This window comes from Scardinius erythrophthalmus (genome assembly GCF_964197995.2).
Source record: "Scardinius erythrophthalmus genome assembly, chromosome: 17".
Lineage (NCBI taxonomy): Eukaryota > Metazoa > Chordata > Actinopteri > Cypriniformes > Leuciscidae > Scardinius > Scardinius erythrophthalmus.
In genome coordinates this window covers 38,741,656-38,766,655 of record NC_138237.1, presented here as the reverse complement: position 1 = coordinate 38,766,655, position 25,000 = coordinate 38,741,656, and the positions used below count along the sequence as shown (strand labels likewise).

Here is a 25,000-nt window from a genome sequence, read left to right as displayed (position 1 = left end):
TCCTCTCTCCTTTCTCACACAGGTGTCTTTGAGGTTTCTCCACAGTTTTTTTGCGTCTTCAACTAAACACAGTGCGTTTTGTAATGGCAATACACATTACATGTTACACACGAAGTAACAAGTTAAAATCATTCAACTAGAAACTGTAGATATCACACAAAGAATGTATAGTATACTAAAAGCAGTTACATGTTTTTTTTTGTTACATGTTCAAAGTAAACACGGTCTCTGTCTCTATCTTTGATGATAATAGTGTTAGCTTTCTATCCCAAATGTAGTTTAGCCTGCTAGCCTACACAGCACAGGACTATACAGCGACTAAAACTATCACACAGCACACTCACTGCCCACTTTAGAAACATTGCTAGCTACGTAATATGCTATCTGTCTCTGATGCAGAAAAGCTAGTTCATGCATTCATGACCTCGAGACTAGATTACTGTAATGCGTTATTAGCCGGTTGTCCTGCATCCTCAATAAACAAGCTACAGTTAGTCCAAAATGCCGCCGCTAGAGTTCTTACTAGATCAAGAAAGTTTGACCATATAACACCAATTTTATCATCACTACATTGGTTACCTATAAAGTCCCGTATTAATTACAAGGTATTGCTACTGACTTATAAAGCCCTAAACGGCTTAGCTCCAGTTTATTTAACGGATCTTCTATCGCCCTATAATCCATCGCGCTCTTTAAGGTCACTAAATTCGAGGCTTTTGGTCACACCTAGGATATCCAGATCCACCAAAGGAGGGAGAGCATTTTCACATTTAGCACCAAAACTCTGGAATAGCCTTCCTGATACTGTTCGTTGCTCAGACTCGCTCTCCCAGTTTAAAACTAGATTAAAGACGCATCTCTTCAGCCAGGCATTCATATAATATTTTAATCCTACAGTTAAATCCCACCTCTAGTTTATAAACGCCAGAGGAGAACTGGCCCCCTACTGAGCCTGGGTTCTCCCAAGGTTTTTTTTTCTCCATTAGGTCACCTGATGGAGTTTTTCGGTTCCTTGCCACTGTTGCCTTTGGCTTGCTCAGTTGGGGATATTTGGGGATATTGAATTTAATTAATCAATCAACAATACTATTGATCAGCATTACCAAACGTGGACGTTTTCCACTAGAAACAAACATTGATGTATTGTTTTAATTTAATACTGTGAAGCTGCTTTGATACAATCTGTATTGTGAAAAGCGCTATATAAATAAACTTGACTTGACTTGACTTGACTGTCGAGATAACTGAGTTGGTTGGCAATGCTACGCCACACATTGTCTTTCATATCTTTGTCCTTGTAGTGTGTGATTGGCTGAAGCCTTTTCTGTCGCCGCAAAAGTAAAAAAAAATATCGACATCGAAGCGAAAAAAATAAAAGTCGTTTTTCCGCCGCAGCACATTCGCGTTCGGTGTTGAAGCGCTCATTACACAAACAGCTGATCACAACATAAACCCATTATTCCTGCGTCAAAATCGCGTCCAGTGTGAAAGGGCCTTTACGCTACAGTAAAACACTGCTGTTCACTGTCAGAAGTTTTTTCGTCACAAAAAATATATATTTAAAGATAATCTAAGTTTATTTTACACACTTTTAGCATTATCGTATCGAATATCGCATTGTTTAATGAGTTATCGCATATCGCATTTTTCTCCAATATTGTGCAGCCCTAAATTATACATTCTGTTCTTGGTTCCTTAGGTGTCTTTGATCCGTTTTGTACTTCAAGTACACACACAATATATATCGTCTGTGATAATATCGTAATTGTTGTTTTAACGATGTGTGTGATCTGACATTATCGAGTATGTCCCTCACACACACCCAGAGAGTGCACACACACACTCCGTGTAGTCCAGTAGATTAGACTAGTGCGCTTGTGCATTCAGAGCGCACACTGTGTGATTTACTCTATTAAAATGATAAAATGTCCCCAAAATTCATGATAAGGTTATGTCTTTTATATTTAGATAATTTAATATAGTTAATCAATATCACACGAAGAGTGCAGTTTTTCTCATGATATCAGCATTAAAACAAATGTGATATTGAGTTATTGAAGTTCAATAAACAAAAAGTTAATATTAAGTGACTTACATTTTAGACACAATATTGCCTGTTTTCGCCAACCAAAATAGTTCAAAACCCCAGGACTGTTCTGCGTCTCTGAGCAACACTTAGACTTAGATTCATTACTGAATAAACGAATCGTTTGAATGAATGATTCAATGACTCACTCATTCAGACAAATGATTCGTTCCTGAATGAATCAGCCGTTTGAATGAATCGGTTGAATCTCAACGACTCACTCATTAATGGTGACTTGCTGCCACCTACTGGCGGTTTAATTTCGCACAGTATCTTTTCACGATTTTAATCACTTCAAATATCAATATTCAACATTTCATGTTTAAGACATCATAACATTATTTCTGCATGTGTAAGTATGGGTTAAATACACTCTTGTTCCTCTGAGCTGCATTAAACAGTCTTAAACACACTCAGATCTGCAAAGATCAATTATGTTGATACTGATTTCATTTGATTGGTAACAGACCTACTGTGTCTTATTAATAGAATTTAATTTATTGATAAAATGTAAGAATTTGACACAAAATATGATGCATACATATAATTAGGTTAGAAAAATCCTTAAAAGGTAAAAATTCCCATAATACATCGTCCAATTATCGTTCTCAATAAAATCCCAGAAAATATGGATTATAATTTTTTGTCAATATAGCACACCCCAACACACACACACACACACACACACACACACACACACACACACACACACACACACACACACACACACACCAAATACTGGCAAAATATGAAATTCATTCAAACTGAATTAAGAAAACGTTCCTTACAAATTAAATTAAAACATTAAAGGAGTCATGAAATGGAGAATCAAAATGTCCTTTACATTTACACTTATAAACAATATAAACATACTGCAAGTTTCAGAACTCAAACTAACTCCACAGTTTAAAATATGAAAGCCTGGATTTGAAATCTGAGAATGGTGATACTTTTTATCAGCAACCAATTGTGAAAGTACAATGGGGCATTTAACTCTAAACGCGAGATCTCATTGGCTGATGTCAATTATAAAGGCCGTTTTCTCAAAAAAAAAATTTTTTCTCATACTCTGAGCCAGAAACCTCCACTTCAGAAGCACTTACACACACCACACTTTCCAGTTGTATTCCTATCTATATTCTTAAGTTTTTACAGAAGGGGTTTGTTCATATATCATTTCGATTCTGATTTATACAACATTTTATACCTAAAAACGGGGCGAAAATGGATTTTTGTAATGCCTGTTGACAGTTTTTTCAGATTAATGGAGTGATAAAAAGAGATATCCAAAATCCCCTCTGTAAAAACCCTTTACTCTCATATATGTTAACAAAATGAAACAAGAATGTTGAATCTGGCGTTATCCAATGTTCAGATTTCTCTTCTGGAAATATATGCAAATTAGCGCATATTTAATGAGATACTACCTAATCTGCATATTTACACATAAATATTCTAAAAACTTGTAATACAAAAGATATTTGTCTTAATGTCAGTAATCACCTGGGGAAGTTTCATGCTGATATCTATTAGTTAATTATTTTTCCCTATTCACCAGGGGTGTCTGCCCTTCAGACGCCGAGCGTATCGCTGTGTGAGAGATGCTAATAAAATCAGTACATACCCAGCTGTTTCGATTCCTTCTGCTGGGATCTGACTCACACACAGAGTTACCACAACGCTTGCCATCTCGAGTATCAAAACACATGACATGCTGTAAATGACGTCAGCCAATCACAGCACTGGCCTTTTATTTCCACTTTTGCAAAGGTAACGCCCCTCAAATTGAGTGTTTTCTTCAGAGAGTGAAAAAAAACAATAATTTTCACAAATATTGGACCTTTTTTGGTCTGAAACTGCATTTCATGACCCCTTTAAATCATAAATATGCATAAATGCTCCAGTGTTGTCATGTTGGAGTGACTTGTTTAGCTCACACGAGCATTTACAGGTGGTGTTTAAGCATTACAGCTCGAGTTCAATAAATAGATCCTATTCCAGCCGGAGTTAGCATGCTAAGAGTCAGCATGCTCATAGAAACTAACATGCTAACGCTGACTAGAGAAACGCAACTTTATAGGCTGAGCGAGCTTCCAGCTGTAGTTGGCGGATGATTGGTTGGCCGTTTCTACTAAATCTAGCACTAGATAACATGATTTCTTTTGTTGTTGTGAACAATTAGGAAGTCTCATACTGGAATGAGAAAAGAGAAATGAGAGGCATGTTGAGGAAGTGAAACTCCTGATGTTTTAAACTCACACACACACACACACACATCACTTGTATGACATAATCATATGCATGATTTCATTTGTCCACAAGTCAAGTCTCCTTCATTTATACAGCGCTTTCACAATATAGAGTTTCACAGCAGCTTTAAAGTGATAAGATTACAGTAACAGAGAGTGTTCTGGCTTTACAGCAGATCTAGAATACAGTTATTGTCCAGATAAAGTTAGTTTTTAATTGATTCACTTCTGTTGTAAAGATGATTAGCTATTAACTTAGAGGCCGCTAACACACACCGCTCTAACACTAAACCCTTAATCCGGCTGCTCACCCGCACAACAACAGTGTTCGGTGCTCGAGAATGCAAACTATTTTTGGGGAAAAAAAACGTTATCATCTCTCTGTAAACTTCAAAATGTGAATCTGTGAGAGCGCTGACGGCACATGCGTACTACGTGTTTAGTCTATAGATTAGGGCTGTAATCAACCAAAGAAAATCTTGGTCGACTGAAGTCCTGAAATTTTCGACTAAAAATGACGTTAGGGAAAAAAAAACGTTAAATTCATAAACTGCGCAGTACTTGGTAGCCTTGTTGTCCGCCTAAATGAATTATAAATAAACATAAAACACTAGTAGGCTATTTGCAGTATATTAAATCGTTTTTGACCTAAGTTAATTATTTTGCACTGACATGAGTCTGACACACGCTGACAGCGCTGCATCACGTGCACCTGCGCAATATCAGAGCCTATGATTTACGAAAATAGTACTATGTAGGCCTGTCACGATAACAAATTTTGCTGGACGATAAATTGTCCAAGAAATTATCGCGATAAACGATAATATTGTCGTTCTGAGACCATTTTCATTTAATATAATTATAATGCCATAATAATGCAGGTACACCTTTTCAACGATCTATAAACTTTTATTTCTAAAGAATATTATACATTGAAAACGGAAAACATTTTAAATATCCAAAAAAAAAATGAACAAAACAACCAAAAACAATGAAAGCAATGGACTCTCAAGCGGGTCGCACACCGGACGCGCAGCTCAGCGCCGCGCCACGTCTAGGACAACTGTCACCTGAAAATCCGATAACATCAGCAATTTTCTGATTTCTGTAAATAAATATAAAACTAAATGTATATTGCAGCACAGGATTAAGTCCATATACGATTTGAGACACATAAATGTAAATTTTATATAAAACTATGTAAATGGCGCGGCAGGATTTTGAACACGGTCCTGAGCCGTTGCTGGGCGCCGTGGACAGACGCCGAAAGGCGCCGCCGGTGTGTGTACTCTCATAGAGAATGATGTGTTCGAATTTAAAAACCGTGGCGCGGCGCGGCGCTGAGCTGCGCGTCCGGTGTGCGACCGGCTTAAGTGTCTGTTAACAAAATAAATGTCTGTTAATAAATAAAATGGATGTAAACAAAATTGCACTTCAAAAAATATTAAACATTAGGCTTTAGACATTAGGCTTAAATAGTGATACATTCCATAACAGGCAAAACTGACAGTTAGGACCTTTGTAAACAAATAAAAAAAAGCCTCAACAAGCCATTTCGCACAATTTTGCACTGTTACTCCTGTTACTTTGTCAAGTGATTGTGTACTGTCGGGAAGACGGAGACGCACTTTATTGCGTGTGTATGCTACGCACTGAAAATACTTGGTTAGGATTAGGGGTGAGGAGTGCGTGCGTATTACACGCCATAAAGAGTGTATCATATGCATGCAAAAACTATTTTTGGCGTATAAATGACACGAGAAATAACATTCGTGGTATAGATACGCATTTTCATGTGATCGGGCTCGCTGTCGCAACTCACAACTAGCGTCTTCTCTCTCTCCCGGCAGTCGCCGCAAACAGTCCCGCCGGCGCTTTCCCATACAAAGACCATGTGACTGACAAGCGCTGCGGCGCCGCCTCCCCACACAAAGACCATGCAACTGACAAGAGGGTTCACTCCTCCTATACGCTAAAGAACCGAGCGAGAGTGGTCATCCAGTCTCTTTATCGCGGCCGGAAAAATTATCGAGCTCATTTTTTTTTATCGTGCGATTAATCGAATTATGGACTATCGCGACAGGCCTAGTACTATGTTGTCAACTTTCGAGGAATATGCAACATAATTTAGACAATTGTTTTTGTCATATGTATTAATAACTCAGGCTGAACATAGGAGCTCAGCTTCGCAGCTGAGACACTAATAGACTATTAACTTAAAGCTTTTACTCTTAAACACAAAAGGCACGTCCACTTTAATAAAATAAAAAATGTTTATTCAACAAACCAGATCAAGAGCAGAAACGAAATAAAGTGCATAACTGAAAAGTAAAGCATAGGCTCAAAACTAAAACAAACTGTGGGCACAGCGCAAATTTGCATTCGACTTTTTTCCCGTTTTCTATTTTAAAGAAATGCTGCCACACTGCCGATGTCTTTGTTGACATGGTAGAAGAGGACTGACTATGAATTAAACGCTCTCACAATTAAATAAATCATATTCAGCAAACCTTCTATAGCCTACTTTCTTCAGTCTGTCTCTCTTCTCCAGTGGGTCGGGCTAATCCAAAAGAAGTGAAAACAAGGGGGGTGTTCTGAAGACAGACTGTTACCTGTGAAACAGGGGTGCTCTGAAAACACCCCCATTAGCAATTAGTGCTTTCCACCTGATGAAATGAACGTGGCAAAAAATCGACCAATCAGAATTTGTCGAGCCAGAACATGTCGACCAATAATCGACTAATCGCCTGGGTGATTACAGCCCTACTATAGATACGCACATTTGAATATATATGTGCGCAGGTGTGTAGTCTTTCTCTACACACACACACACACACACAGCGCAGTACATACCAGCATCGGGCCAGATACATGTGCTCCTTCACCAGCACTGATCCCGAGAGCAGGACGAACCAGCACACGGAGATGCTGTCAGCGCTGGAACACAAACAGGATATGACATCAGCATCGTGACATCATCGCAATGCATCCCAGTCATATGAAGGACCCCCGACATGACGACTTATTTTAGTATCACTTTTATACAGTGTTGTGTGTAACTCATTACAAGTAACTGGAGTTATGTAATCAGATTACTTTCTCGAGTAACTAGTGAAGTCACGCATTACTTTTAAAAACTTACAATAAAATATCTGAGTTACTTTTTCAAATAAGTAACACATTTATTGACTGACCGCTCTCCTGTCCTCATGTTGAGACAAATCGAAGTGCAGAGGCGTGTGTGTGTGTGTGTGTGTGTGTGTGTGTGTGATGGTTATTGTAGTTCTAGACTAAATGTGAGCATTGACTAATCTCACTTGCACACAAAAAGATTCAATATTCCTCAAAATGAATAAAGTGAAATGTGAATCAGAATAATATGCAAACCTCCAATAACTGAATAATGTGAACATCTTAAAGAAAACATACATTTTTATGCATTTAATCTCACTTATCGACTAACGTACTTGCTTCTGACCTTCAATGATTCAGTTAAACAAAAATTAAATAAGCAAAAATTACTATAGATTTTTATATTGGTGAAGAAAGTGTTAAACGTTCTTCTCCTGCATCTGTTCTTCTGTGACCCAGAACGGCTGACAGGTTTGCTTGAGTGTCGCCCTCTACAGGACACGCGTGAATCTACATTTCCTTCAGCCTGAGGATTATTATTTCACTGAAAGTGTCTTTACATTTGCCCAAAAATAAAACTTTTTTGTTATAAAATAAAAAGCCCAGGCCAGGTGAAAAAAAAGTGACGCAAAAGTAACATAACATAACATTTTCTAAAAAAGTAACTAAGTAACGCAATCAGTTTGTGTGGAGAGCTCGTACTGCGTGACATACATGCATCACTTGTTAATGTCTATTTTTAAACAAATGAATTCAAGAGGAAAATAACTATTCTCAGATTATGATGATATAATCCATATGAAGCGTGCATATAGGCGGAGAGGACGACTCGGCATCGTTCACACACTCTCTGCAGCGAAAACACTCAAAACTTCATCAATAACTTACAATGTGTAGACGGTCTCCTTCAGACACATTCATAATCATCACGTTTGCTGGAGCGCAGTGTGTGCGTTTGAGCTCTGATGAGGCTGTGTGTTTTATATCGGCAATTAGGCTCATATGATTTATGGCTTATTAATATAAACGCACGATTAGTCGACTAAACGCTTAATTAAATGACTACAAAAAATTGTCGAGGGCAGTCCTATTAAAAACACACTGATGTTTAATCCTTTCAGTTATAATTTGATATCTTGTTTTATTTATATCAGATATACATTGTGTAGATAACTATAGTTTACTGTATTCTACATTTATGTATTTTGGGAGAAATGGATGAATTTACATGTTATAGATTGACTAACACGATCATTATAAAGGTGTTTAAACGAGAAAACACATTCACTTACATGTATTTGACAATCATATCTGTGTATATAACTATAATCTAGTTCATGATATAGTTAGGAAATAAGAAAAAGGAAATAAAAGCGATACATCCGTCATAACTTGTCATAACATGCAGAGATATACTTACTAGAAGAGAACGTGGTTTGCATCATAGCGCTCATATCTAGCCGTCATGCACATGGACCTGTGACACACACACACACACACACACACACACAGTGGAAAAGTGTTTGTCTTTTCTTAAGAAATTAATACTTTTATTCAGCAAGGACACGTTTTTTTAAATCCCAAGTAAAAAAAAAAAAAAAAAAAATATATATATATATATATATATATATATATATATATACCAAAATCTATTTAAAATACATGTATTTCATACTAAGTATACTTCAAATCCATTAACATATTTATTGACATATGACTTAAGACTTACTGATTATAAATTATAATTATAATAAAACTTTATTTGGAGTATTTCTTTAATGCACAATGCACATCTTAATATTAAGCCTAAAATGTGTTTTAATATCACTATTAGTAAGGATAGTATGAATTCTGTATAGTATCAGTCTTTATATGCAAGATATTTAAAGTGTACCTAAAGTATACTTGCAATAGTTCCACTTTAACACAATCAAGTACACTTAAATACATCTTTAGTTGGACCTCAGCACAATTAAAGTACAAAATTAGTTTAGTACAATTCAGCAGACTTGAAGTATACCAGTTTAGTACAACTGAAGGGTATTCAAGTACATAAATATGTATTTTTAGTTTATTTAGCACAAAATAAATGTATTTAAAATACATTTTAGTATATAGCCTATATTTTTCACTAGGGATGACGTGCAAACATACAAAAGCTTTCCATTCCAAATAAATGCTTTCTCTTCATCAAAGAAATACACTTTACAATATATTCACATAGAAAACAGCTGATTTACATTGTAATAATATTTCACTGTTTTTGTACATAATATTTCACACAAATATTGTGTGTGTTCTGCGGAGTCTCACCTGAGCTGGTGTTCTCTGAGGTGAGACAGCACGTCCATGTGGTACAGGTGAGCGTAGATGGTGTTCAGGTCCTACACACACACACACACACACACATCTGATCAGCATCACTCAGGACTAAAGATCTGTTCACACTGTGATTGGCCGATAGCGACTGGTGTTTAAAGTGTGCCTGTACCAAAAATGATTTTAGTGCATTTTACTCGAAACATTAATAGTTCTGTTGTGAAGATCATTCTTACACACTGGAAACCAGTAGATAGCATTGAATCTGCTCCAGTGGGAATTCATCGGGCTCTGCTTATAGTTTCCCATCTTGGTGTTTTGTTGTAAATTATGCAAACCACTAATTATTAAGCAACAGGCTGAAGATGTGGTGCAGTTATTGAAGGTGAAACTATATAAACATCTGTATATTAGCATACATTTCTATCTACATTAAAATGTCCTTTAATTGGTGTTTACATCCTCTTCAATTTCCCATCTCCATCTGTAACTGCACAACGAATTAACTCTGGAAAACAGACACCCAATGGAGAAAAGAGTCGTATTCCTAGATTATAATTAAAGACTTTATTTTAGATCAAGAATATTCTGCATAATGTGTATTTAATGTGGTTATGATCATGATTCTACAGGCAGATATATATATATATATATACACTAATGAAATACATCTTTTCAAATGCAAACTAAATGCTTTTGACCAAATAAAATAAATCACATCAGGTTGTACTGATTTATTAATCTCTTCTTCATTTTAAAACTCTTATCAGTACTCAGGTTTCAACTTTGTACAGTGAAATATCATATTTGATTCCTTCTTGATTGCCTTCTTAAACGCTAAAGTTTCGATGTGACTCAAACTGGAAACAAAACTGGAAAATCACAGCAAGAAACGTGTTATATTCCTTTTATATATCATGTGATGTTCGGCACAAACCCTTTAGAATCAAAATCAAATCATGAAATGTGTGTCGATGTCCAGCTCTACAAAGCACTGAATTAAGAAAGCAGACTAGATATGCTCTGCGAGATCTAGGGTTGGGAATTCTGGAATCGGATACTTGCTATCAAATCAAAATTTCGATTCCTCTAATTGATTCCTCTAATCGATTCCTTTGTGAGTATTTCAATATGACTTTAAACTTTAGACTGTTTTCATTTCCTGATGTCGTCTCTATAATAACACTAATCAAACAACAAAAGACAGAAAATTCACTCGTTCTTGACTGAATAACTTTTGCAACTATATTTGTAATGTATTTTATTTATAAACTGCAGTGTTATTTTACATTTGATTAGTTTCTGTACCTGAAAATCTTAAAACACTGTTTATTTCAATTGCATCTTTGTTTAGTTGTGTCTATTTGTTGTGAGTGCTTATTTTTTATTTGTTCTATTTTACTATTTTCTATTTGTTTACTTGTCTTTAATAATGACAGAAGTTTATATTCGGCTAGTTGTTTTTCTATGGTGTTTTTAAACCACAGGCAAGCGTTCCTTGTGTAAGTGTTCTTTAGCCTGTTGATTTTGTTCATGATATTCAGATACAATTAAATGTTTTGCAATAAGACTAAATGTGAATGATATCTAAGTTGTTGTTGTTGTTTATCTTAATTTAGGAATTTAATAAGAAGAAGAATCGAAATCAGAATCGTTAAAATTCAGACGATACCCGACCCAGAGGCTGAACTCACTATATCAACACCACAGCTAACTAGCCTAGCGCTCGTGTCCCAGCTTTGTGGATGTGAGTTTAAAAGTGCAGCATGGGGTTATGACTTTATTTTGACAACGCTTCATCAACTCATGACTGAACAGAGCCGCCGCTGTTCTCCTCTACACAACATCCACTCAGAGACGAGCAAACACACATCTCAGCAGAAAACAACACACTATAATTGCATTCATTTACTCCTTAAAACACTTACGTAGAGCTCGACTGATACTTCAGCTTTAACCATTATAATCGACCCAGCTGCATAATGAATCTCATTTTCTTCACGCAAATAGAAAATTTTGATGCAACGTGAGCAGATCAAAATATAATGCTGTAATCGACGTCTCACTGTAATCCTGTGTCGTAACAGATTCAGTCTCGCTGGGTGCATATCTTCAGTTTGGGGCACTTTTGCCTCAAGACCCACTTAATCTCAGAAACACTCTCTCTGTGTGTGTGTGTGTGTGTGTGTGTGTGTGTGTGTGTGTGTGTGTGTGTGTGTGTGTGTGTGTGTGTGTGTGTGTGTGTGTGTGTGTGTGGACATGTTTTTCTACACCGGTGGGGACTTCAACCTGAATGCACACAGACTCATGGGGACTCGTGTCACAGTGGGGACCTAAATAGAGGTCCCCTTGGGTAAACAAGCTTATAAATCATACAGAATGAGTTTTTTTGGAAATGTAAAAATGCAGAAAGTTGTGTGTGATGGGTAGGTTTAGGGGTAGGGTTAGTGTAAGGAGATAGAATATACAGTTTGTACAGTATAAAAACCATTAAGTCTATGGAGAGTCCCCACAAAGATAGTAAACCAGACATGTGTGTGTGTGTGTGTGTGTGTGTGTGTGTGTGTGTGTGTGTGTGTGTGTGTGTGTGTGTGCGTGTGTGTGCGTGTGTGTGCGTGTGTGTGCGTGTGTGTGTGTGTGTGTGTGTGTGTGTGTGTGTGTGCACAGGCAAAGTTGTTTCTGAAAGATTTTTAGATTAGCATGACGGTACATGCTAGTCAATAAATGTATCCACTAACCATTCAGAAGCGTCCACTTGCTTTCTCCATCAGTAGCTGCGTTTCCATTACCCTTCAAATTGCGCAAATTGAAATTGCGAATTGAAAATGCGCCCAATTGAAACATGACAATTACGCAAAAACTCCCATAAATCGCCAAAAAACTATTTTTACGCTCGCATGAGGGGGTTTTTCAGGCAATTCAAAAAAGAAATATTTCTCAAAACTGCACTGGAAACATTTTTTGCACCCTTACAGTCACCTGACGTAGATGATGAGGTGTGATTGGACAGAATACGAGACAGAGTTCTTCATTAAACTCATAAAAGACGAAATAATTACAGGAATACTGGACTCTAAACCTCTAAGAAATGCCACAATCAAGATCTTGAAGCAGATTTGAGGGAGAAACACCCAGAAGCTCCTCATATGAGCCGCTCTCAGTATAACAGCCTTTCCTTGCCGTTAATGATTGGATGAAACGCCCATGTCTCCTTCCATTAATAATGACGGTTAGTGCGGTGGCTGAGATATATGTAAACCTACAAACATCTGTCAGCATAATTATTGCAATGACTTGTCGCGAGAGGAAAAAATTAAGTTTCAGTCGCATAACATCGGTTAATGGAAACGCCCTCATTTCGCAATAGTTTTTTTATCGGCATTTAGAAAATATCGCGAAATATTTGCGCACATCTGTAATGGAAACGCGGCTAGTGTCTGACTCCGGTTCTGAACACGTTAAGGCTGAAGAACATATTTTGGCTGTGTGAGATTCTCCAATTTTGTTGTTGCTGGAGTATCCGAAACACGAACTGTAAAGGCTCCGCCCTCTTCTGTAAAGGGGGCGGGGAGCAGCAGCTCATTTGCATTTAAAGAGACACACACACACACAAAAAAGGTGTGTTTTTGCTCACACCCAAAAAGGGGCAAATTTGACAAGCTCTAATAAATGATCTGGTATTTTGAGCTGTAATTTCACACACACATTCTGGGGACACCATAGAGTTATATTACATCTTGTGAAAAGGGGCATAATATGTCACCTTTAAATTGTGTATAATACGTGTCTGCGCGCACAATCATAATAATCATAATAGGAAGAACAGAGACTGGATAGTCATGTGTCATAATATTGGAAAGGTTTCAACTAATTCATTCACAAGGTAAATGAGTATTTGTGTGTGAAAACCATCAGACGGGCTGTGTTTAACCAGATTAGCATCTCATGTTTCTCTGTGAGGATTATTTTAACATCTTTCAACTAGGCTTGATGCGATGGTCTGTGTTACTGGTTTCACACAGTGTTCAGGCGCAACACCGGTTACATCACTTTCCCACCGCGGCACCGCCCACACCATCGCTTAGATTTTTTATAGCAATAAATATAATTTAATTCAGTTAGAGAACAGACACGACATTAAAAAACTGAACGTATCTGCTAAATTCAGCGTGAGCCGGAGTCAGATCTCATTCATCACAGGAGCGAGGAGTTGACTGACGAGACGATGGCGGAAGATTCGGCTTCAAATCTAAATGTAAAAGCGCCTTTTTGGCAATATTCTGGAATTAAACTCAATGCTAGAGAACCTGCAAAGGATTAGTTGTTTCTCAAGTTGTGTTTTTCATTAAGAATAATAATAAACCCATCGTTCAAGCAACTGTCGCCCCAAATTGGCACTAATTCGGGGCATTCATTACCAGTGTTGTCACACGTCGATTAACCCGGTGGGAAAGTTTCCTCACAGTCACATCCCTACTTTCAAGTGTGTTACGTTGTTTTATGGCTCATTTTAATCATGATCTGTGGTAATTTCAAATTATAATTCGGTTTATGTGATAAGTAGAATAAAGTGATAAAATAAGCCATATCTTTACTTACAGCAATGATCACAATTAAAACAAGCCCAAAATCGATGTTAAAATAGAGTGGCATGACAAACACACACACACTGCTTATGAGTTTATGATCGCCTGACAAGGAGAAACACAGCAATTAATCAGAGAATCTCTGGTGCACCAATACAAATACCAATATACCAATCGATCATGGTGCACCTCTATTAAGAACACTTTAAAATGAACACTTTCAGCAGTTTGTGGGTTAACGCCTCCTCAGTGGATGTGGTCAACAGAACAGAAAGCGCTTCAGAAGCGCTGAGCGAAGGCTTCGGTGAGCCGCGGGCCGCAGGAACAGCACTGAAGGGCACGGGGAACAGCCATGCAAATCACACACTCGCTACAAGCTTCGACTTGTCGGGTTCCCACAACACACCGCAGCAGGAAACGCTCGGATCAGGATCAGGTTCATCACCAGGAAATTAAAGTTGAACAACTATTTGAAAATCTGGAATCTGAGGGTGCAAAAATATCTAAATATTGAGAAAATAGCATTTAAAGTTGTCCATTTATGTTCGCGCTTGTGTTGCATCCACTCACAAAAATACATTTTTGATATATTATTTAAGGTAGGAAATGTACAAAATATCTTCATGGAACATGATCTTTACTTTTCCTCACATCTCTCACTGAAAACAACAGAACGATTACCATCTCATGATAATCCAGCAATCCTCACTCTAGTGATCTGACACGTGTGAATGATGCCGTCCTCGACTGGAGCTCGTCATTAACCTCTCTATGACTGATCGGGAGATTTCACAAGAGCCCTGAAGCCTGAATCACACAAGAGTTACAGTCATGAGTCAGAGAACTGTCAATGCGCCTCTGAAGAAGTCTTTCACACACACACACACACACACACACACGTGTCTCAGCACAACGGTTGGATCAGTGTTGTTTAGAGACTCCTCACTCTGCACAGAGGGGGTTTAAAGTGAACCATACACTTGTTCCTGACACTGGGATCTTGCTGGGAAACATGTTGTTCAAGCCGGACGAGTCAAAGCGAGCATTTTTCTTATTCTTCCATTTGTCCTGTTGAAGGATGTCAGAAACTGAATGCACATCTGTATCATTCTGGGCTTATTTATAACAGCCAGTGTACGCGCTGTCATGTATGCAGTTTTGCTTTAGTCTCATCACAGTAGAGAGACACATCACATTGCACATTCATGCTTTTAGCGGAGATAAGTGGGAAAAAAATGATCCAGCAATGCATCGCGATTCTTTCTTGAACGATTTTGAACTGTGTTTGATTGCACTAAAAACCCTTGAGCGAGTATCTGGAGCAATCATGTGTTTCCCACACCGGATTTGGGCCCCATCAACCCTCTGGTGCTCTTCGGCCCAATAAAAAAAAATTCTGTTTTGTATTTTTTTTTTTATTATTATTCTTCATTGGAATGGTACGAAACTTGGTAAAGGTTTTGGCACTTGTTGTGTGAACACACACACACACACAAAAATAATGGACATGATTCGAACAGGTTGAATGGTCCTGAAAAGAATAGTCACACTTGTGCTCCTCGCCGTCAAACATGAGCGCATTGGAAATGAATGGGAGACGAGTTTCCTCTAGTGCAGTGATTCCCAACCCCCTGTCCCCGGACCGGTGCCGGTCCGTGGACCCGTTAGTACCGGGCCTTGAAATATTCCCAGAAAAATTTTTCTTTTTTCTTTTTTTTTTTTAATAATAATAATAATAATAATAATAATTGTCTTTTTTAAGTGCTATGACGTCGTGTTATTTAATCCAAAACATAAACAATAAATAGATTAAAATGTGTTTCTTTGAGCGCCTTGCGATTGCTAAGCAGCGCGTCGTATCTGAACATCTGAACGGACTGCAAAAAAGCGCGGTGCACCTGAAGTGAGAGAGAAGTCAGTGGAGAGATGAGCGGGCCTCAGCAAACTTCAATGGCTAATTTCATCGCGGACAGTTCCGGTAGAAGGAAAGGCGATGACCAACTCGAAAATAGCGAGAGAGAGGAAAAAAAGTCAAGCTTCAATCGTAAATACGATACCTCATATATTAGGTATGGTTTTACGACAACAGGCGATTGTATCACACGCTGAATCCGTTGTATGTTATTTTTTTTGGCTTGCTCAATTGGGGATATTTTGGGAATATTAGTTTAATTTTATCAATCAATAAATTCCACAAGAAACAAACCTTGTTGTATTATTTTAAATTAATACTGTGAAGCTGCTTTGATACAATTTGTAGGGGTGCACCGATCCGACTTTTTCAGTCCCGATACCGATACCGATGCCTGGGCTTTGTGTATCTGTCGATACCCGATACCGATCCGATACTATAGTTGAATTAATAATAAACTGTATACCTTCCACCTTATACCTTCCTTGAAGAGACTAAAGGCACCAGACTTTACTAACTAAACATAACTAAGACAAAATAACAGATGTATGTAATGTGTTGTATTCTTATTTATTTAAAAAACAATTGTGCATTCAAATCGAAAATAGAATATAATCAAACTTCTTTAAATAAATGGTAAAAAAAATCAAAATAAAATGTAGCGGTGGAAACAAAAAAACTGTGTTTCCAAAAATTGTAAACATGTAAAAATATAAAGTGCAAAGTCCTGCAACAGGAATTTAAAATGCAACATAGCAGCTGAACCTGAGAATAAAAAAATAAAAAGTTGGTCGAACAACAACTTGATCACACATACAAATAATAATAACCAAACATTGTAATGTCCATCACAAACATGACCTGTGAATGCTCACTTAATCAATGGCAAATTTAAATGTCAGTTTTAATGATCATTATGTTTCATATTTTTAAAAATGAAAACAAAAAGAAGCAGGGCTGTGTTTTATATTTCGTGTTGTTAATATGCAGTAAAGATAATCAATGTACGCGTTTGCCTGAACCACATTTATGTGGCCATTAATATGTTTAAGTTTTTTTTTTTTTAAATGAAAAGAGGCAGAGTGGTGTTGTATAACATACTTCATTTTATTTTCGGCTAAAATATACATAAAGAGATTACCGGAGTAGCCAGAGCGAGCTGAGTGACGCGATCAAGAACGCTGCTGTTCCATTTGCAGAATAACCGGACTCGCGTCCTCTCGTCCTCGGGAGTTCGTTCTCCTGAGTCGAACTTGGCAAGTCCGAACTACCAAGGAGGACGCAAGTCCGAAGTTTGCGTACTCGGTATTGAGAAACGGCCTCTGGCTCGCTCCATGTTGCTTCTAGCATGCGACACGCGTGAAGCTGATGAATGACGTAGGTTCTGCTGCGACGAAAAAAAAAAAAAAAAAAAAACCTGGATCGGCCCGTGGATCTGTTATTTTTTCCGATCCCCGATCCAGCTATTTTATCAGTATCGCGGCCGATATCCGATCCTAATATCGGATCGGTGCACCCCTAACAATTTGTTTTGTGAAAAGCGCTATACAAATTGACTTGACTTGGTGAAAAACTGTAAGCTGGTTTTCGTTCATATTTGTGAAGCAGACCTTTTTAAATTTTGTTTTATTGTATCATGGAATTTGTGTGCATTGTTTTGGATGCATGTGTTTTATGGATGCCCAGGAACAGGAGGAACAGCTTGTCTTGTGCACAGCTACAAATAGTAATATCAAGCAGTTCATGCTCACATTAAAATAGTTTTGTTCTCATTGGTCTGGTCTGGTATTTTTTGTTAAAGGTTGAAGCTTAATCTCTAATTTTATACTTTTAAAAATGATTGGCTGAAATCACTGTGTTTGCTATTGTATTCTGAAACTGTCTGACTGTTGAAACTGGCTCTTATTTTCATACAATTAGCCTTTGTTGTCACCTGTTGGTGAGTGGAAACACTAAGTTGCTGTTGAAGTGATTGTCTTTAGTGGTTCTGGAGAGATTTTTCAGGTGAAATGGACTGGTATTTTCATACAATTTGCCATTACTGCCACCTGCTAGTGAGTGAGTGTTTTGTGGGTTGCTTTTGAGTAGACCTAATTGTATGGGAGAAAAGGGAAACATTTTGTGAACCGGTCTGAAAGTTTAAAAAGATTGGCATATTCATACAATTAGCCTTTGTTGCCACCTAGTTCATTATATGCAAATAAATGATCTGTTACTGTTTTACACAGTGATATGTTCCAAACGATGCATCTTAAAATTGAGGCATTAAAATTGACAACTGGTCCCTGGAATTTTTTTTATGAATATGCTGGAAAGGTTGGGAACCCCTGCTCTAGTGGAAGCGTTCGGTACTGCAGCCGAACACACTCTCACTGAAAGATCATTTCTGGAGATATCAGGCTCAAATTTGTAACACAACTTGTTTATGTTTATGGCTTTTGATTTTCTTGCAGTTTTAGAGTAAAACGAGATTTTGAAAATATATATTTCATCTAAAAAATTTAAATAGTATTTTTGTGCATTTCTCATAACAATACACGTAAAATTCTGTTCCTTTTTTTAAGTTCACTTTTTACAACTTTTTTCACTTCAGCAATAATCTACCAAGTGTCGTCGTTGAAAAAGAGATCAAACTTCAGTCTGTCGCTCTAAAGCATTCAAGATTTACCACAGTTTAAGTTGGAAATTACATTTCCAGGTAATTTAGTATTTAAAAAAATCCCCTAAAAATACCAAATATTACATAAAAAACATTATCAAACTGAAATATACTACTGTACATTAATTTCATTGACCAAAAAAAAAATTCTGTAATTTTTGACCGACACGCGAAGAGCACCAGATGTGTTCAACAGCATAGAGTAGTTTTCCAACATTTTAACTGTCAAGAATCGCTGCATATTATTGCAACTTAAGGCGAGACACTACAAGTGAATAGGGTAAAAATTTTAACTAGCAGATATCACCATTAAACTTTCACAGTTGATTACCTACATTAAGATGAGAAAAAAAATATATTACAAGTTTTCTGTAATTTAATGTTTAAATATGCAAATTAGGCAATATCTTATTAAATGTGCTAATTTGCATATATTTAAAAAACTAAATCTGAGTATTGGATAAAGCCAGGTTAAAAAATATTTTCATTGTGTTCACATATTAGATGGGAAAAAAAAGTACAGAGGGATTTATGGATATCTACTTCTGTTTTCCTGTAAATCAGAATATACAGTCAATAGCCTTAAAAAAATTATTTTCGCCATGTTTTTTGGAATAAAATGTTATATAAATCAGGCTAGGAATAATGTATTTACAAATCCCTCTGTAAATGTCTTCATAATATAACTAGGTACAAGACTGGAGAGTTTGGTGTATAGGTGCTACTGAAGTGGAGATTTCGGACTTGGAGAATTAGAGAAAAGTCATTTTGAGAAAACTTTCGCGATTGGTTGCTGATAAAAAGGAAATGACCATATTTGGATCCGACAGGATTGTACAGGAGAGAGAGCTTTCCAGCGGTGTGTGTGATGACAGAGAGCAGACAGAGATCGCGGATCGGCGGGAGAATTTACAATGACAACTTTTGTTGAATTTACGCGAAATCTACAGACGCAAACAGACAAAGTGTAGTAAAATAAAGACCTAAATGTGTATTTGGGACTTTTTTTCACCACAGTCTGAAAGAAGACGTGTTATTGAAGACAAATATCCCAAAATCTCAAAATTGACCAGTAAAAAAAAAAAAAAACAGTTTTTGCCTGCCGTGTCTCGCCTTAACAACTACCTTACTAACTAGTAATACTGTCAAGAATGGCTTTATATTTCACTGGTGATGAAACTGGAACTGGTGAACGGTTCACTGCACAAGGGATCAATAAAGGCAGATGCCCACATTCCCGGCATTCCTCCAGATCAAAACAGTGCAAAACTAACATTTCAGGTTTGACCTCATTCAAGTCCGTCTTGTCCTTTACCAGCACAGCTTATGGACATTCCTGACCTAGAGAGGCATTGTAGTTCAACACAGTGTCATTTTACAGGCCTCGATCACGTCGTCTGTGCTCGCTGCAATACAAGACGTTCAGTCGCGGTTCAGGACGGACTATCACTCGCCGGACCAGTGTTGCATCGTCACTAAAGTTTATCATGTGCACACCTTGGAAATTTAAACATTCAAGAGGTTTAAAGCATTCATTTCTGAGAGATTTCTTTCGCACACACATAAAGCTGTCTCTCAAACAGCTCATGGATGCCAAACTGAGTGCTTTCCACAGATTATTGAGCTTAGACGGTCAGAAACACACAAAAGTACGTCAAAAAGCCGGTCTTGGCGAGTATTCACATAAACACAGTCGGTGAGGTCTCGAGAGAACAGAAACAGCTGAGGAAGAAAACACGTGTGTATCAGTATATTGGATCCGCGCATTCACTCTTAAAGTGACAGCGGCCTAATATTCCTGATGCCGTCTGTCATTAATGTTAATCACACAACAAAACAGCGAGAATAATTAATCTGGATTTAATTTATACAATGAAAAATTCGATTTATTCAATTTCTGTAGTAGTCATGTACCTGAAGACTGTTTAACCTCAAAGCACTCTTTATTTTATATTTATTTGTATTTTTTGCTGGTAATTTGTTTATTTGCTGTTTGTTTATTTTGTAAATTCAATTCAAGGTTGAAATCAAGCTTCCTTGTGCTGTGTGTAAACACACGCGCAACAGAATTACCTCACTGTAAAAACACGAACACGTAGAGTGAGCAAACATTTAGGCGAGATAAGGACATTAGAAAGATCCCACTGACACCAGGGGCAGAAATGAGCATTTCCAGTCAGGGGCAATAATAATAATAATAGCCCACTGGAACTGATCTGCATACTTTAATCTGACCAGTTCCTTTAATTAGTCACTATAGACCAGAGGTTCTCAGACTTTTTACACCAAGTACCACCTCAGAAAATATGTGGCTCTCCAAGCACCACCATAATGACCAATATTAATATACAGTAGTGTAGTAGGCCTTAAGCCTCGTTCACACCGCCAGCGACTTTCTCTCTGTATGTCGCTAGTCTCTGTACTGTGAAGTCGCTTGTGGGCGTTCGTAACTCTAATGTTATTTGTAGACTGCACGTCTGGCCATATCTAACCATCACAAGTGATATTTACAACTATATCATTTTAATTTGACTAGGAGTTAGGCTCAAAATAAACAGTATGCTGTTGGGAGAGTGTTGTTATATTACCACAGCAGTGTTCAGTGGATTAAATAATTTACTAGATTAACGATCGATCAATCAACAATTAAACTCACTTATAGGTACTGTCAATAAATTACCTAAACGTCATTCGAATTTGACAAATAATCAATTTTCTTGTCTCTAATACTAATAGTAAACATAATGCAGGGGAAACTGTAAAATGAACTGCAGCAGTGCTAAACTTGCATCATAAAACTACAACACTCGAACTATAAATGTGTGTATTAAACTCACTCAGACTGTCCACAGTTTCTTTTAGGGATGGGACGGTATTAAAATTTCATATCACGATTATAGTGACCAAAATTATCGTGATTATCAATATTATCACGGTTTTGTTAAAACGAGATGAAAGTGTTCAAAAAGAACTGATGCTCACACTAAAAACAGTTTAATACTTGAAAATCAACAAAAAACAAATAAAACAGCAGCTCTATGCACTTTTTTTAAGCAAGATTATATTCTGTGGCATTTCCTTCCTTATAATGACCGTCGTCAATAGCAACGCATTATAACGGCGCACATGTATCGCAACGGTATCGCTCTCACATGTATCGCTCTCTCGTTTCATTCAAATACAACTTGCCGTCTTGCGTCTCCGTTTTTGGACGATTGTTTTGTACGCTGTACAAAATGGATTTATAAACAGGTAAGATTTAAAACATTAAACCCATTTCAATATGGGATGTCCCCGTAATTGTGTGTTAAAAAAAATAATAAATAAATAAATAAATCGGTGTAATAAGTGTAGCCTACCTACAATGATAGTCTTGTTTGAACTTGATTGTTCGTCTTTGGCTCAAAGCCACTTGCTGCGAACTTTTCTTCACGGAAGCTTCACGTTTATTTCAAGTGAGTGAGATAAAATATTTCAACTCAAAACAACATTTTGTGCCCAATTATTTTCCCAGGTGATGGTCACACAAGACGACTCGGCAGATGGAATGCGTTTCTCCCCTATTGTATTGACCATTCTCGATTAAGTTTCACTCAGGACTTTTGTAAAAGCCAAAATATGACCACACCTCAGATTTGGTCCTCTTAAAAGGGAAAAATCTCCCGAGCACGGTCACTGCCTTCCGCTATGTCTGTGTTAGACTGTTGCTGGGCTGGACAGGATTTACAGTGAGTTATTAAAGGACAAGTTCGGTATTTTACACATAAAGCCCTGTTTACAGATCGTTTCTGATAAAATAGAACGGTTATGATTAAACTTTTGACAGATGCTGCTGTCGCGAGAATTTTAGGTTTATTTCGCTTTCCCACCCCCCCTCAAGAATGGTAGTCTATGTGCACTGGAACAATCCTTCCTAAAACGCATTAAACTTTCATTTAAAAAGAGATGAAACTCACCGAGTGGTCAGGGGTGTTCACTGATATGCTCATACAAAAATCGCTGCAAAAGATGCTTTCCAACTGGTTTTATCATAGTTTTTGTCCAACTCCATTGACTTGTATTGAAAGAGCTGTGTGGGGTACGGTATTACTCCGCCACTTCTTCTTCTGCTTCTTCTGTGTATTCAGTGAAATGCCAGTGGTTTGCTTGCAATTGGCAAATGTGCATTATCGCCACCAACTGGGCTGGAGTGTCTATTATTAAAGCTCTCAACGGAAGAATCTACGGGTGTGAGACGTTTGGAAAAATAGATCCACAGTTTTACAACAATGGTAAAACACCAGTTGGAAAGCATCTTTTGCAGCGATTTTTGTGTGAGCATATCAGTGAACACCCCTGACCACTCGGTGAGTTTCATCTCTTTTTAAATGAAAGTTTAATGCGTTTTAGGAAGGATTGTTCCAGTGCACATAGACTACCATTCTTGAGGGGGGGTGGGAAGCGAAATAAACCTAAAATTCTCGCAACAGCAGCATCTGTCAAAAGTTTAATCTTAACCGTTCTATTTCATCAGAAACGATCTGTAAACAGGGCTTTATGTGTAAAATACCGAACTTGTCCTTTAAAATCGCGATAATCAAACACGGTTTTAATGATAATTAAAATTTGAACGATAATACTAACCGTCAGTACATTTTATCGTGGTTTATAGTAAAACCGGTAATCGTCCCATCCCTAGTTTCTTTCCCATGCATCATTTTATTATATCCATGTGTGTGGTTACAGTCAAATCATATAAAGCAGTGAAATCGCCCTCGAACTCTCGAACTGCCTGCACTCGAGACGGTGACAGCTGAGCTCCACTGAAAGGCTTCTTTCCTATTGGTTGTCACTCACGCAAATCGCTTCTCATTTGCATGAAGTTGAAATTTCTGAACTTTTGTCGCGTGTCTCGTGTCGCTTGGCACGCCCACATCCTGTCGCCCACGGTCCCTGTCGCTCGTGTCGCCAGAAGTCGCTAGCGCTCCATTGAAATGAATGGGATCGTGTGGCTTTGTGTCGCTGGCGGTGTGAACGGGGCGTAACTCTTCAGCTACAGCTAACACAGCTCAAAACCAGGCCGTTTTATTCCTAATAAGAGTATTTATTAATGTCAGACACTTCAAACACTGTAAATACACAGTTTGCACATTAACACTGCATTGTGCTGCTTACATACAGCTAAATAAAAAACTGAATTAATGATTGCATTAAAATGTACTGTAGCTAAAAGTGGTTTCATGCATGCATTGCTAAGATTGCCACACACACACACACACACACACACTGCAGCTCCTCATCTCTCCCACTCCAAATAAACCCATATTTGATGTATTAGGCCGCTGTACGTGAGCTGTATCGTTCAGTTTCGTTCCGACAAACGGGGCACTACTTTTTCTTTTGCTCAATATGTTCAACGTTAATAAAAGGTATCCAAGCAAAAAGTTCTCCACGCATTATCCTGCAGTTAATGAGAAAAGTGTATTTATTGGCGCACTATATTGACTGCGTATTGAGACGTCTAAAACGGTTGAGCTAGATTTTCAACCAATCAGCATCGAAAATGTAAGTAGGTCACAGCCGAAATCAAGCCAATATCACTACGCACATGTAAACAGAGGAGGACGTAAGCAGCGCATCTTCATCTGATAGCGGCGATCAAGCTCGATTAACACCCGTAAAGGTTAGGGGTCGGGTTAGTGTGTGTGTGTGTGTGTGTGTGTGTGTGTGTGTGTGTGTGTGTGTGTGTGTGTGTGTGTGTGAGAGAGAGAGAGAGAGAGAGAGAGAGAGAGAGAGAGAGAGAGAGAGAGAGAGAGAGAGAGAGAGAGAGAGAGAGAGAGAGAGAGAGAGAGAGAGAGAGAGAGAGAGAGAGAGAGAGAGAGAGAGAGAGAGATGGATAGGTTTAGGGGTCAGGTTAGTGTGTGTGTGTGTGAGGAGAGAGAGATAGGCCGCTGTCAGTAGCCTAAAAGAGGCCTAGAAATAGGGTTTCGTTCCACATATTTAATATCAGAAATATATAGAGATACCTTAGGAAAAAGTTCTCCACACACAATCTTGCAGTTTTTGAGAAATATTATG

General features: G+C 37.8%; 1 protein-coding gene across 3 annotated transcripts in view; it reads right to left on the bottom strand.

The window, feature by feature from the left end:
* rapgef6 (Rap guanine nucleotide exchange factor (GEF) 6) overlaps positions 1 to 25,000 on the bottom strand; it is a 185,733-nt gene that overhangs the window by 146,010 nt on the left and 14,723 nt on the right. For all 3 annotated transcript variants that reach the window (XM_081390392.1, XM_081390393.1, XM_081390391.1), the window contains exons 2-4: positions 9,781 to 9,851; positions 8,888 to 8,944; positions 7,189 to 7,272 (exon numbers count right to left, since the gene is read on the bottom strand). In XM_081390392.1, coding sequence (XP_081246518.1) covers positions 7,189 to 7,272; positions 8,888 to 8,944; positions 9,781 to 9,851 — 212 coding nt within the window. The remainder of the gene's footprint in view (positions 1 to 7,188; positions 7,273 to 8,887; positions 8,945 to 9,780; positions 9,852 to 25,000) is intronic.